The sequence below is a fragment of the Arachis stenosperma genome, chromosome 10, assembly GCF_014773155.1.
Source record: "Arachis stenosperma cultivar V10309 chromosome 10, arast.V10309.gnm1.PFL2, whole genome shotgun sequence".
NCBI classification, from domain to species: domain Eukaryota; kingdom Viridiplantae; phylum Streptophyta; class Magnoliopsida; order Fabales; family Fabaceae; genus Arachis; species Arachis stenosperma.
The window spans coordinates 93027159-93041817 of record NC_080386.1 but is presented as its reverse complement, the minus strand read 5'-3'; the positions used below and the strand labels follow the sequence as shown (position 1 = coordinate 93041817).

Sequence of the window (14659 nt, the reverse complement as noted above, 5' to 3'; positions counted from 1 at the left end):
TCACTTGAATGATCAATTCTCCTCTGTCAACATCAATCACAGCCTTTGCTGTGGCTAGGAAGGGTCTGCCAAGGATGATGGATTCATCCATGCACTTCCCAGTCTCTAGGACTATGAAATCAGCAGGGATGTAATGGTCTTCAACTTTCACCAAAACATCCTCTACAAGTCCATAAGCTTGTTTTCTTGAATTGTCTGCCATCTCTAGTGAGATTCTTGCAGCTTGCACCTCAAAGATCCCTAGCTTCTCCATTACAAAGAGAGGCATAAGGTTTATGCTTGACCCTAGGTCACACAGAGCCTTCTTAAAGGTCATGGTGCCTATGGTACAAGGTATTGAGAACTTCCCAGGGTCCTGTCTCTTTTGAGGTAATTTCTGCCTAGACAAGTCATCCAGTTCTTTGGTGAGCAAAGGGGGTTCATCCTCCTAAGTCTCATTACCAAATAACTTGTCATTTAGCTTCATGATTGCTCCAAGGTACTTGGCAACTTACTCTTCAGTGACATCTTCATCCTCTTCAGAGGAAGAATACTCATCAGAGCTCATGAATGGCAGAAGTAAATCCAATGGAATCTCTATGGTCTCATTATGAGCCTCAGATTCCCATGGTTCCTCATTAGGGAACTCATTGGAGGCCAGTAGATGTCCATTGAGGTATTCCTTAGTGGCGATCACTGCCTCTTCCTCCTCTCCAAGTTTGGCCATGTGGGTCATGTTAATGGCCTTGCATTCTCCTTTTGGATTCTCTTCTGTATTGCTGGAAGAGTACTAGGAGGGAGTTCAGTAATTTTCTTGCTCAGCTATCCCACTTGTGCCTCCAAATTCCTAATGGAGGACCTTGTTTCAGTCATGAAACTTTGAGTGGTTTTGATTAGATCAGAGACCATGGTTGCTAAGTCAGAGTGGTTCTGCTTAGAATTCTCTGTCTGTTGCTGAGAAGATGATGGAAAAGGCTTGCCATTGCTAAACCTGTTTCTTCCATCATTATTGTTGTTGAGAATCTTGTTGAGGTCTCTGTTGATCCTTCCATGAGAAATTTAGATGATTTCTCCATGAAGGATTATAGGTGTTTCCATAGGGTTCTCCCATGTAATTCACCTCTTCCATTAAAGGGTTCTCAGGATCATAAGCTTCTTCTTCAGATGAAGCGTCCTTAGTACTGCCTGGTGCAGCTTGCATTCCAAACAGACTTTGAGAAATCATACTGACTTGCTGAGTCAATATTTTGTTCTGAGCCAATATGGCATTCAGAGTATCAATCTCAAGGACTCCTTTCTTCTGATTCGTCCCATTGTTCACAGGATTCCTTTCAGAAGTGTACATGAATTGGTTATTTGCAACCATTTCAATGAGTTCTTGAGCTTCTGCAGGCATCTTCTTCAGATGAAGAGATCCTCCAGCAGAGCTATCCAATGACATCTTGGACAGTTCAGACAGACCATCATAGAAGATACCTATGATGCTCCATTCAGAAAGCATGTCAGAGGGACACTTTCTGATCAATTGTTTGTATCTTTCCCAAGCTTCATAGAGGGATTCACCTTCCTTCTGTCTGAAGGTTTGGACTTCCACTCTAAGCTTACTCAATTTTTGAGGTGGAAAGAACTTTGCTAAAAAGGCATTGACTAGCTTTTCCCAAGAGTTCAGGCTTTCTTTAGGTTGTGAGTCCAACCATATCCTAGCTCTGTCTCTTACAGCAAAAGGGAATAGCATAAGTCTGTAGACCTCAGGGTCAGCCCATTAGTCTTGACAGTGTCACAGATTTGTAAGAATTCAGCTAAAAACTGATGAAGATCTTCCAATGGAAGTCCATGGAACTTGCAATTCTGTTGCATTAGAGAAACTAATTGAGGCTTAAGCTCAAAGTTGTTTGCTCCAATGGCAGGGATAGAGATGCTTCTCCCATAGAAGTCGGGAGTAGGTGCAATAAAGTCACCCAGCACCTTCCTTGCATTGTTGACATTATTGTTGTTTTCGGCTGCCATGGGTTCTTCTTCTTTGAAGATTTCTGTTAGGTCCTCTACAGAGAGTTGTGCTTTAGCTTCTCTTAGCTTTCGCTTCAAGGTCCTTTTAGGTTCAGGGTCAGCCTCAACAAGAATGCTTTTGTCTTTGCTCCTGCTCATATGAAAGAGAAGAGAACAAGAAAATATGGAATCCTCTATGTCACAGTATAGAGATTCCTTGAGGTGTCAGAGGAAAAGAAAAATAGAAGGAAGAGGTAGAAGAATTTGAACTTATCAAGAAAGATGGAGTTCGAATTGTGCATTGAGGAGGAGTGTTAGTCCATAAATAGAAGGATGTTAGAAGAGGGGAAGAAATTTTCGAAAATAAATTAAAAAGATTTTAAAAAGATTTTGAAAAATAGTAATTGATTTTCGAAAACTAGGAGTGGAAAAGAAATCAAGTGATTTTTGAAAAAGATTTTGAAATTAGAAATCAAAAAGATATGATTGAAAACTATTTTAAAAAAGATGTGATTAAGAAGATATGATTGAAAAGTTATGGTTTTAAAAAGATGTGATTGAGAAGATATGATTTGAAAAACAATTTAAAAAAATTTGATTTTGAAAATTAATGACTTGGCTAACAAGGAAAGATATGATTCAAACATTAAACCTTTCTCAACAGAAAAGGCAACATACTTAAAATGTTGAATCAAATCATTAATTGTTAGCAAGTATCTTTGAAAAAGAAAGAAATTGATTTTGAAAATATATGATTGAAAAGATATGATTTGAAAAAGATTTGACTTTGAAAAATTTTGAAAACTTGAAAAAAATTTGAATTAAAAACAAAATCTTCCCTCTTGTGCCATCCTGGCGTTAAACGCCCAGAATGGTATACATTCTGGCGTTTAACGCCCAAAATTCTACCCTTTTGGGCGTTAAACGCCCAGCCAGTTACCCTGGCTGGCGTTTAAACGCCAGTTTTCCTTCTTCACTGGGCGTTTTGAACGCCCAGCTTTTTCTGTGTAATTCCTCTGCTGTATGTTCTGAATCTTCAATTCTCTGTATTATTGACTTGAAAAGACACAAATTAAAATTTTTTTTTATTTTTAATAATGAGGAATAATCAAAATGTAACTAAAATCAAATAAACAATGCATGCAAGACACCAAACTTAGAAGTTTGTATACTACTGACACTAACAAATTGAGAATGCATATGAGAAACAACAAAACACTCAAGTCAAGAGAATTTAAAGATCAGAATAAGGGAATCATCAAGAACAACTTGAAGATTAATGAAGACACATGCATGAATTCAAAAAATCCAAGAAAAACAGAAACATGCAATTGACACCAAACTTAAAATAAGACGCTAGACTCAACAAGAAACATAAAATATTTTTGATTTTTATGATTTTGTAATTTTTTTTGGATTTTTTTCGAAAATTGAGTGAAAAAGAAAATAAGGAGATCAAAATTCTTAATGAGAATTACAGGAATCATGCAATGTTAGTCTAAAGCTTTAGTCTAAAGGAATTAGACATGGCTAGCCAAGCTTCAGCAGGACATTGCATTCAAGAGCTAAATTGATGGGAATCAATCGGCTTTGGTGATGATAAGAACATCACCTTGAAACACTAGAATTCATTCTTAAGAACTCTGAAGAATAATACCTAAGCTAAGCAACAAGATGAACCGTCAGTTGTCCAAACTCGAACAATCCCCGGCAACGGCGCCAAAAACTTGGTGCACGAAATTGTGATCATCAATGGCACCATCAACATGGTACGCACAATTGCAATCTCAACTCTTTATCACAACTTCGCACAACTAACCAGTAAGTGCACTGGGTCGTCCAAGTAATAAACCTTACGCGAGTAAGGGTCGATCCCACGGAGATTGTTGGTATGAAGTAAGCTATGGTCATCTTGTAAATCTCAGTCAGGCGGATTCAAATGGTTATGGGTGATTTATGAATAAAGCATAAAATAAGGATAGAGATACTTATGTAATTCATTGGTGAGAATTTCAGATAAGCGTATGAAGATGCTTTGTCCCTTCCGTCTCTCTGCTTTCCTACTGTCTTCATCCAATCCTTCTTACTCCTTTCCATGGCAAGCTGTATGTTGGGCATCACCATTGTCAGTGGCTACAGTCCCGTCCTCTCAGTGAAAATGTTCAACGCGCTCTGTCACAGCACAACTAATCATCTGTCGGTTCTCAATCAGGTTGGAATAGAATCCAGTGATTCTTTTGCGTCTGTCACTAACGCCCAGCCTTCAGGAGTTTGAAACTCGTCACAGTCATTCAATCCTTGAATCCTACTCAGAATACCACAAACAAGGTTTAGACCTTCCGGATTCTCTTGAATGCCGCCATCAATTCTAGCTTATACCATGAAGATTCTGGTTAAGGAATCCAAGAGATAAACATTCAAGCCTTGTTTGCTTGTAGAACGGGAGTGGTTGTCATGCATGCGTTCATAAGTGAGAATGATGATGAGCGTCACATAATCATCACATTCATCATATTCTTGGGTGCGAATGAATATCTTAGAACAAGAATAAGCTGAATTGAATAGAAGAACAATAGTAATTGCATTAATACTTGAGGTATAGCAGAGCTCCACACCTTAATCTATGGTGTGTAGAAACTCCACCGTTGAAAATACATAAGAACAAGGTCTAGGCATGGCCGTGAGGCCAGCCCCCAAAACGTGATCAAAAGATTCAAAGATCTCAAGATGATCAAAGGATCTAAAGATGAAAATACAATAGTAAAAGGTCCTATTTGTAGAGAACTAGTAGCCTAGGGTTTACAGAAATGAGTAAATGACATAAAAATCCACTTCCGGGCCCACTTGGTGTGTGCTTGGGCTGAGCATTGAAGCTTCCATGTGTAGAGACTTTTCTTGGAGTTAAACGCCAGCTTTTGTGCCAGTTTGGGCGTTTAACTCCCATTCTTGTGCTAGTTCTGGCGTTTAATGCCGGGCAGTTTTGAGCTGATTTGAAACGCCGATTTGGGCCATCAAATCTCAGGCAAAGTATAGACTATTATATATTGCTGGAAAGCCCAGGATGTCTACTTTCCAACTCAGTTGAGAGCGCGCCAATTGGGCTTCTGTAGCTCCAAAAAATCCGCTTCGAGTGCAGGGAGGTCAGAATCCAACAGCATCTGCAGTCCTTTTCAGCCTCTGAATCAGATTTTTGCTCAGGTCCCTCAATTTCAGCCAGAAAATACCTGAAATCACAGAAAAATACACAAACTCATAGTAAAGTCCAGGAAAGTAAATTTTAACTAAAAACTAATAAAAACATAATAAAAACAAACTAAATCATACTAAAAACATACTAAAAACAATGCCAAAAAGCGTATAAATTATCCGCTCATCACTTAGACTTCCCACCTAACCTATGACATCCTATATAATTTTAAAGCTAGCCTAACTACCCATCCTTCACTTTTTTCACATACTCATGTATCCCTTTTCATTTCACAACACTTATGTATTGGTTTTATTGAGCTTCACTTTGGGGCATTTTGTCCCCTTTTTTATTACTTTTCTTTTTATTTTTTTTCTTTTTTTTTCTATTTTTTTTTCATATTGTTTTTTTTTCTTTTCTTTTTTTCTTTTGTTTTTCTCATTTTTTTCTTTCTATATACAAGAGCATCAATGCATAAGGTTTTACATTTGATCAATACATGAGTATGTACCCAATTCCCAATATTTTCAATAGCAATACAAAACTACCCTTTTATTCACCCAATGTCCCAAGATTCCCACACTTGAATGATACTCACACACATTAGCCTAAGCTAATCAAAGATCCAAATAAGGACATTTATTATTTTTCGCTTTAAGCTTGTAATATGCTAAAATTAAGAACAAGTGGGTTAATCGTAGGCTCAAAGTTGGCTAACAATGGAAGATAAAAGGTAAGGCTATTTGGGTAAATGAGCTAATGAAATGATGGCCTCAATCATATAAATGCATGAATACACAAAATAATGGAAATAAAGAATCAAACAAATCAAAGATTACAATCATAGAAAGAGAATAATGCACACAAGAAGGAAAAGTAAGTGGTTATAAGATGTAACCACACCATTAGGCTCAAATCTCACTTGCTTGTGTTCTTAGCTCAAAACATGATCCACAATATATATAATTCAAGCAAGTTTTATGAAAAGATTTCACTCAAATTAATTGAGGTGCCCTATAGATAGAAATCTTGAAAATTTTCATTATTTTGATTAAGCTTATTGTGTATATATATGCAAAACTAAGAAAATGCAAGTAAAAATTCTAAAATCCTAGAATGAAATGAAAAAGTTTTGGAATTAGAAACTTGTCACCCAAAATCGCCGACCGGTCGGACGACCTCCCCATACTTAAAAGTTTGCACCGTCCTCGGTGCACTCAAAGATGAGCAAGGGGGTACGGCGAATTTCCGGATTGCTGCGTGTTCTTTCTTCCGCTTCCATATTTGCTTGTGGTGCATTCATCATGAAAAACAAAAATTAACACCATAAGATGAGAAGATGTAAAAGCAAGGAAGCATACATTGTTGGAATGAGGTAATAATCACTAGGATTGAGTGAGTGAATTAGTGTGACATTAATAACAAATAAGTGTGTGAACTCTAAATTGCGCGGTTTAGAACACACATTAGCATAAAAGTTATGTCACAAAAGAAGCATGCACTTCACTCATCCCAGTGTGCTTGAGATGCTCTAAGTAAACTTGTAAGGTAAAACAAGCATTAGAGAAGCATGGAAGCATTCAAGTCAAACATATATGGATGCATAGAATCAAGAAATACAATGCATTAGGATAAATGCACAACATCCATCAAGAAATTGCCCACTCAAAGAGAGAGTTCAAATCACATGGTGGCTAGCTACAACATGCAATTCAAAAGAGTCACAAGCTCGAAGGCAATTCTCATCACTTGGTATTTTTCAAAAGGTAAGCATGAAAAACTCAAAACCAAGTAGCAAAATATAACCTCAATCATAGAATCCAACAAATATTATCTAAAAACATTCATGCTAAAATAGCATTTAGGCAATAAGAGGCAGCAATGTGTAGTAAACAAGATCAATAAGCCAACACTTATAATGAAAATGGAGAAAATAAAATGAAAACTAAACTAAAGCTATCTAACAAACTAACTAACTAACTAATTAACTAACTAAAATAAATGGTTATCCATGGTGTTTGGAAGTGTTGGATGAAGGGTAGGAGAGGGAAAAAAGAAAGGAGGAGGAAAGAAATGGAAAGAGGAGAAGAAAAGAAGTGGATTAAAGGAAGGGCACCCATGCGTACGCATGCATGGCGCGTGCGCGTTGATGGCTTATTTCGAGAGTGGCGTACGCATCATGTGCGCGTACGCGCGAGTGGGGTTGTGCCAAAGGCACAACATAGGTGCAGCGCAGGCATAACTCTCTGGAAAATGTATGGAATGTGGAACTTCTCAATTCACGCGTACGCGTGGTTGGCGCGCGCGCGTGGATGGTCGAAAACGCTTGATGCACGCGTACGCGCACAGTGCGCGTACGCGTGGATGGTGCTCTATTTTTCAAAAATTTTTTTGCTATATTTTTTTTTTTTGCACCAATCCAAGCATTCCAAACCTCCAAACAGCTACCAAAACACCCCAAAACCTTATTTAACATGATAAAGTGCTAATTAAACTCAACAAACTAATCAAAACATGAATTTAAACTACTTTTACCAATATGTACAAAAAGGAAAATGAAAAGAAATTACCATGGTGGGTTGTCTCCCACCTAGCACTTTTGTTTATTGTCCTTAAGTTGGACTTATGGGGAGCTCCTCATCAAGGTGGCTTGTGCTTGTACTCATCTTGGAACTCCCACCAATGCTTGGTTCTCCATTGTGCCCCAAGATTTCTTATGGATTGAGCCAAGTCTTGATGGAGTTCTTCACAAGTTTGGGACTCCCAAAGTTGGTCCTCTTCTTGTAATCCGGGGTCCCACACTTTGTTTTCACACCCGTCTTGAGGTTGATCATCATTATTAGTCCATCCGGGTGGTGAACAAGATGAATTTTCTATGAAGTGCCCAACAATCCTCCTAGACCCATCTATTTGAGCACTATTCCCACCTTTGTATTCAACTCTTGAAGTATCAACCATAATGAGCCTTGATTTGCAACGCCAACCACAAAACATCTTTCGCTTACGCTTCATCTCACAAAGCATCCTAAGTTGACCATCTGTTTCAAGCAAGCCATACTCAAGTGGGACAATAAAGCTAATAGAAATGAATTTTACCCACTCAAGTGAAGGAGTAGATGACAACCTAGGCAAAGATGCTTCCAACGATCTTGACAAAGCGTATTCCACTCCCATCCTTCTATTTCTAAGGACTTCCACCTCTTCACAAGATTTCTCTAATTCAATCCTTTGTTCATTAATACTATCTAAGCCTTTTCCCTTAATCAAACTATAATTGGGAGGGTGAAAGAAGTTTACCTCCACAACATTTTCAAATGCACCGGGAGAAGGTTCTTCAAGTTCAAAGGATTCTCCACTACTAGGACTTGATGCTTGCTCTTCATTGCCATGGGAACTCAATTCTTGCTCTATCCCATCCAAGTCTTCATATGGGATATGCTTTGGAAGGTGTGCACTTTCCTCCCTAGCATCAATTTCAATCATGTTGGACGGGTTTTCTTCAACTCTATGTTCCCATGGAAGCTCCGCATCTTCTAAGTCTTCTACCACTTCTTCCTTGTCTTCAACAATTAAAGCTTCTTCCAATTGTTCCAATACAAAGCAACTTCCCTCATTTTCCACCGGAGTTTCCAATCTCTCCTTCATGCTATGTTCTTCATTTGATTCTCCACATGTAGCCGTGGGAGTTCCTTGAGTGTTCAAGCATTGGGAGGCTAATTGATTTGTTACCGCATCCAAGGCGGCCATGAAATGTTGCACATCCCTTTTCATGTCTTCTTGCCCTTGAACAAGAACACCAAGGGTTTCATCCATTGGAGGTTGGGGTGGGTGGAAGGGTTCATCATTTTGGGAGAAGGGTTCATAATAGGAAGGTGGTTCATCATAGTAATGATGTGGTGGTTCAATATTTTCCACTCTTTCCACTTGTTGCACAACACACTCCATGGTTGCTTGAAATTGATCCAATGCTTCCTTGAGACGATCCCTTGACTCTTGTTCCTCTTGGATAATATGATTAGGATCATATGGCTCTTAGATCAATGGATATGAGTATTCTTCCATGGGACGTTGTGGTGGAAAGTAGTATTCATCTTGTGGTTGAAAATTTTCATATATTGGAGGTGGTTCATCTTGGTAATAATGTGGAGGAGGTGGCTCTTGAAAATATTGATGTTGGAATGGTGGTGGCTCTATATGTGGTTCATATGGCTCATATGGTTGTTGGTAGGATAGATATGGATTAGGGTCATATGAAGGTGGTTGGTAAGGATGGGTTTGTGAGTATGGTTGAGAGTTATGTTGAGGATATGGTTCATAGGCATATGGTGGTGGTTCTTGAAAGTCACAAGGTGATTCACCATAGCCATTGGATTGATATGCATCATAGAATGGCTCTTCTTCATAGTGCATTGGTGGAGGTTGTTGCCAAGAGGATTGATCATATGCATATGGCTCCTCCCACCTTTGGTTATCCCATCCTTGATACACATTCTCATTATAGTTCTCATCACCTACAACATAGTTGTAATTACACTCATAGCCAAAGTGAGAATTCATGGTAGCAAGAGAAAATAAGGAACAAAAACTAATAAGAAATAATGAAACAAAATACTAAGACTAGCAAAAACTAGCAAGCAATCCAAAAATCAAGCTATTCACAATATTCACATATATACAATAACCAATAACACAACACCATTGCAATTCCCCGGCAACGGCGCCATTTTGATGATTGGATTTTTGACGGTTTAGAATTTCACTAAGGAAATCTCGTTGTAAAGTATATTTTCTAAACCAACAATAATCCTTTCATACAAACATTTGTTTGTCATAAGTACAAACCCCTAGATTTATAAACCGAAGTATTGAACCTCGGGTCGTTCTCCCTAGGAATTATAATAAAGTGTCTTGTTATTGGTTGTGAGTTATTTTGGGGTTTTTGAGATTTTAGACAAGAAATATAAATGGCAAAGGAAATAAACTAACAACTAACAAAGCTCTTGGTAAGATATAAGTACTAGAAGTCCTATCCTAGTTATCCTCCTCAATTGTGATAACAAATTGTCCATTACTCCCACTTAGTTAACCTCTAACCATGGAGGAAAGTCAAGTGGATGAATCAATTTGATTCCTCAAGTCCTAATCAACTCCTAAAGGAAAGACTAGCTTTAGAGGCATTCAAATCAATTAGCAACTTCTAATTATCAATCAACAAAGGAATTATATAACTCAAGAGTCACTAATTACTCTACCTAGGCCAAGAGGAACAAAACCTACACTAAAATCCAACCAAGCATTTCATCAAATACTTGGAAGGCACAAAAGAAAAGGATAGTAAATTGACAACAAGAATGAAATCTAACAACAATTATTGAAAGGAATTAACAACAACAATTAAAAGAAACACATTTATTATGAATTACCTTGATTGAATTGAAAGAGAGTAGAAGAAACAAAAGTAGATCTACAACAAAACACAAGAATAACATAAAAGGGATTACAACAAAAGAATAGAAGAAGAATGAATGTAACTACAAGGAATTGAGAAGATAGAAGTAGAAGAAGATGAATCTAAATCTAGATCTAAGAACTAAACCCAATCCTAATCCTAATCCTAGAGAGAAGTGAGAGCTTCTCTCTCTAGAAACTAACTCTAACTACTAAACTAAGCTAAACTAAACTAATGGTAACTAACATCTAGAGTATGAAAGTATGTTCATTCCCCCTTCAATCCTTGGCTTAAATAGCATCAGAAATAAGTTGGATTGGGCCCACAAGGCTTGTAAATTCGCTAGCCACGAGTTTGCATGAAGTGAATCACGTGCACCAACGGGGTGTATGCGTACAGTGCGCATACGCGTCCTTATACGTATAGCAACTATAGCAAATCTTATATCATTTCGAAGCCCCGGATGTTAGCTTTCCAACCCAACTAAAACCGCATCATTTGGACCTTTGTAGCTCAAGTTATGGTCGATTAAGTGCAAAGAGGTCGGCTTGACAGCTTTTGTGATTCCTACATTTCTTCATGAGTTCTCCAATTTTACATACTTTTCCTTCATTCCCTTGATCCAATCTTTGCCTCGTAAATCTGAAATCACTTAGCAAACATATCAAGGCATCTAATGGAATCAAGGAGAATTAGATTTAGCTATTTTAAGTCCTAAAAAGCATGTTTTCACTCTTAAGCACAATTAAAGGAGAAGTTATAAAACCATGCTATTTCAATGGATAAATGTGGGTAAAAGGTCATAAAATCCCTTAAATCAAGCATAAGATAAACCCTACAAATGGGGTTTATCACTTCTACTGTGAAGGTGCATTTTGCGGGATTAAGTCGCATGCCATGCTCTCTTATGGTGTCAAACACTTTGGTGAGGTCGGATAGTAATGATTTCTCACTTTGTGTTTTCACCAACATGTCGTCCACATATACCTCCATGAGTTTCCCGATATGGCCTTCGAAGACTTTGTTCTTTAATCTTGGGTAAGTAGCTCCTGCATTTTTAAGTCCGAACGGCATAACGACATAACAATAATTTGCTTTTGGGGTCAAGAATAAGGTCTTCTCTTGATCGGGTGGATACATCAGGATTTGATTATATCCCGAATAAGCGTCCATGAAAGAGAGGCACTTGTATCTGGAGGAGGCATCTACTAGAGTGTCAATATTTGGGAGTGGATAGGGATTCTTTGGGCAGGCTTTGTTGAGATCAGTGTAGTCGGTGCACATCCACCACTTTCCATTTGACTTTTTCACTAGAACAACATTAGCTAGCCATAATGGGTATTTTACCTCTCTTATGAACCCTGCCTCTAGTAGAGCCTGCACCTGTTCTTCCACAGCTTGGAATCTTTCTAGTTCGAGCTTCCTACGCTTCTACTGTACTGGCCGAGATCCTGGGTATACTGCTAGCTTGTGGCACATTAATTTGGGTTCTATGCCTGGCATATTTGCGGCTTTCCAACCAAAGAGGTCGGCATTATCCCTTAAGAATTGTATCAGAGGGCCTTTTGTATCTTGTTTCAAAGTTGCCCCGATGTTTGTTGTTTTGTCAGGGGTGTCTCCGATCTGGACTTCTTCGATTTTGCCCTCAGGTTGTGGGCGAAGTTCTTCCCGACCTCGAACTCTGCCGAGCTTGATGGTGTGGATTTATTCCCCTTTGCCTCTGAGGTTCAGACTTTCATTGTAATAGCATCGCACTATTTTCTGATCTCCTTTTATCTTAGCGATCCCTTCTGGAGTTGGGAACTTCATGCATAGATGTGGAGTTGAAACTACTGCTGCGAGCTGATTCAATGTTGCCCGACCTATCAGGACGTTGTAAGCTGAGCCTACGTCGACTACAATGTAGTCTATGTTGAGTGTCCTTGATGGGGTTCCTTTTCCGAAGGTTGTGTGTAGCGAGATGTATCCAAGCAGTTGGATTGGAGTGTCTCCTAGTTCAAACAAGCTATCTGGATATGCTCTGAGTTCTTTCTCTTGTAGGCCGAGTTTATCAAAAGCCGGTTTAAACAAGATGTCCGCCGAGCTTCCTTGGTCCACCAGTGTGCGGCGGAGGTTATCATTGGCCAATATGACAGTGATGACCATAGGATCGTCGTGTCCTGAGATGATACCTGCCGCATCCTCTTGGGTGAAAGTAATAGCAGGGAGGTCGGGTGATCCTTCTCCTTCCTCGACATGATATATTTCTTTAAGGTGCCTTTTGCGAGATGATTTTGAGATCCCCCTCATGCAAATCCTCCGTTTATCATATGAATGTGCCTCTCCGGGGAGCGCAGTGGTCGCTCTCCTCGCCCGACCTCTTCGTCCTTTCTTTTTTTTCGGGGCTCTTCCGATTTGTTGGCTAAATATCGATCTAGTCGTCCTTCTCTTACCAATTTCTCAATAACATTTTTTAAGTCGAAGCACTCATTGGTAGGATGTCCGTAGATTCGGTGATATTTGCAGTACTCTGTCCGATTTCCTCCTCCTTTCTTGCTTTTGAGTGGGCGAGGTGGTGAAATCTTTTTGGTGTGGCACACTTCTCGGTAAATATCCACGAGAGACACCCGAAGGGAGGTGTAGTTGTTGTATTTTTTAGGCTTCTCACCATGTTGATCTTTTTTTTTCTTGGACTCTTTATCCTTATTCCGAGAGGAGTAGGAGAATCCAGATTTCGATGTCTCTCCTAGTTGAGAGTTTTCCTCCATGTTGATGTACTTCTCGGCTCGTTCCTGCACTTTATTCAGAGATGTCGGATGTTTCTTTGATATGGAGTGGCTAAAAGGTCCTTCTCGCAGGTCATTGATGAGACCCATAATGGCTGCTTCCGTTGGTAGGCTTTGTATGTCCAGGCACACTTTGTTGAATCTCTCCATGTAGCTACGAAGACTCTTCCGATCTCCTTACTTGATCCCTAATAGGCTTGGGGCGTGTTTGGCTTTGTCCTTCTGGATGGAAAATTGGGCAAGAAATTTCTTGGCCAGGTCGTCAAAACTTGTGATGGATCAGGGGGGCAAAGTGTCGAACCACTTAATTATTGTCTTTGTTAGTGTTGTTGGGAAGGCTTTGCATCGAATAACGTCTGAGGCGTCAGTGAGATACATTCTACTTCTGAAATTGCTGAGATGATGGCTTGGACTGATGTACCGTTGTATAGAGTCATGTCGGGAGCTTTGAAGTCCTTTGGGACTTTAGCTTTCATAATCTCTTTAGTGAATGGATCTTGATATTTGTGGGAGCTGTCTTCGGGATCAGGCTGGATGATTTTTGTTTTAAAGTCGGCCACGAGCTTTAGGAGCTTGTCCTCAAACTCTCGGCGTCACCTAATTTCCCTTCGAAGGTCCCTCTCTGCTTCCCGTTGATGCTCGGTCTCTTTTCGAGCTGTTTGAGATGATCTTGTTGAGCTAGAAGTGCCTCTAGGATTTTTGTGCTTGGCAAATTCTTGTCTTTATTTGGTTGAGATGTATCTTTTGGTGTGGCGTCCGCGTTTTTGTGCGGTGTCCTGTTCTCTAGATCAGAGTAGTGGTCGTTGTCAAGGTTGTCTGCCATGATAATGGGATGACTTCCAGGTTCCCCGACAACGGCACCAATGTTCCGAGGGTTACCTGAAACTGTAGGTCAATCTCGGACGAGATCTGTGGTGACGGTCGCAGTTGATGTGTCCGAATTACAAAACCTAAGTAGAAATTGTGTGGTGTATGTGTTTCATATATCCCTTCCCTTTAACGTATTCATAGAAGATGAGGCTTTCATAGTTATGTCGTTACATGGCTATAGTACAAAATGAGGACTAATATGAAGTAAATATGCATACTACTGACCAATCTGGACAGAATTATGATAATTCATGTTATTTCCGCTAATCCACCCCACAATTATACACTGGTTTCTCCTTTTAAGAAAAACTAAATTATGAATTTATTTTTGGTTTTCCAAAGCAATAACTATTTCTGCATGAGCATAATGTGCAAGACTTAGCACACATACCACATACTTGAAAGGGATTGCTTTTTTGCCAT

At 39.2% G+C, this 14659-nt stretch overlaps 1 protein-coding gene across 1 annotated transcript; it reads right to left on the bottom strand.

Moving 5' to 3' along the window:
* Positions 1-12886: 12886 nt before the first annotated feature.
* On the bottom strand, positions 12887-13516 carry LOC130957352 (uncharacterized). Its single transcript, XM_057884215.1, has one exon. The coding sequence runs from the start codon at positions 13514-13516 to the stop codon at positions 12887-12889; it is 630 nt and encodes a 209-aa protein (XP_057740198.1).
* Positions 13517-14659: the final 1143 nt, after the last annotated feature.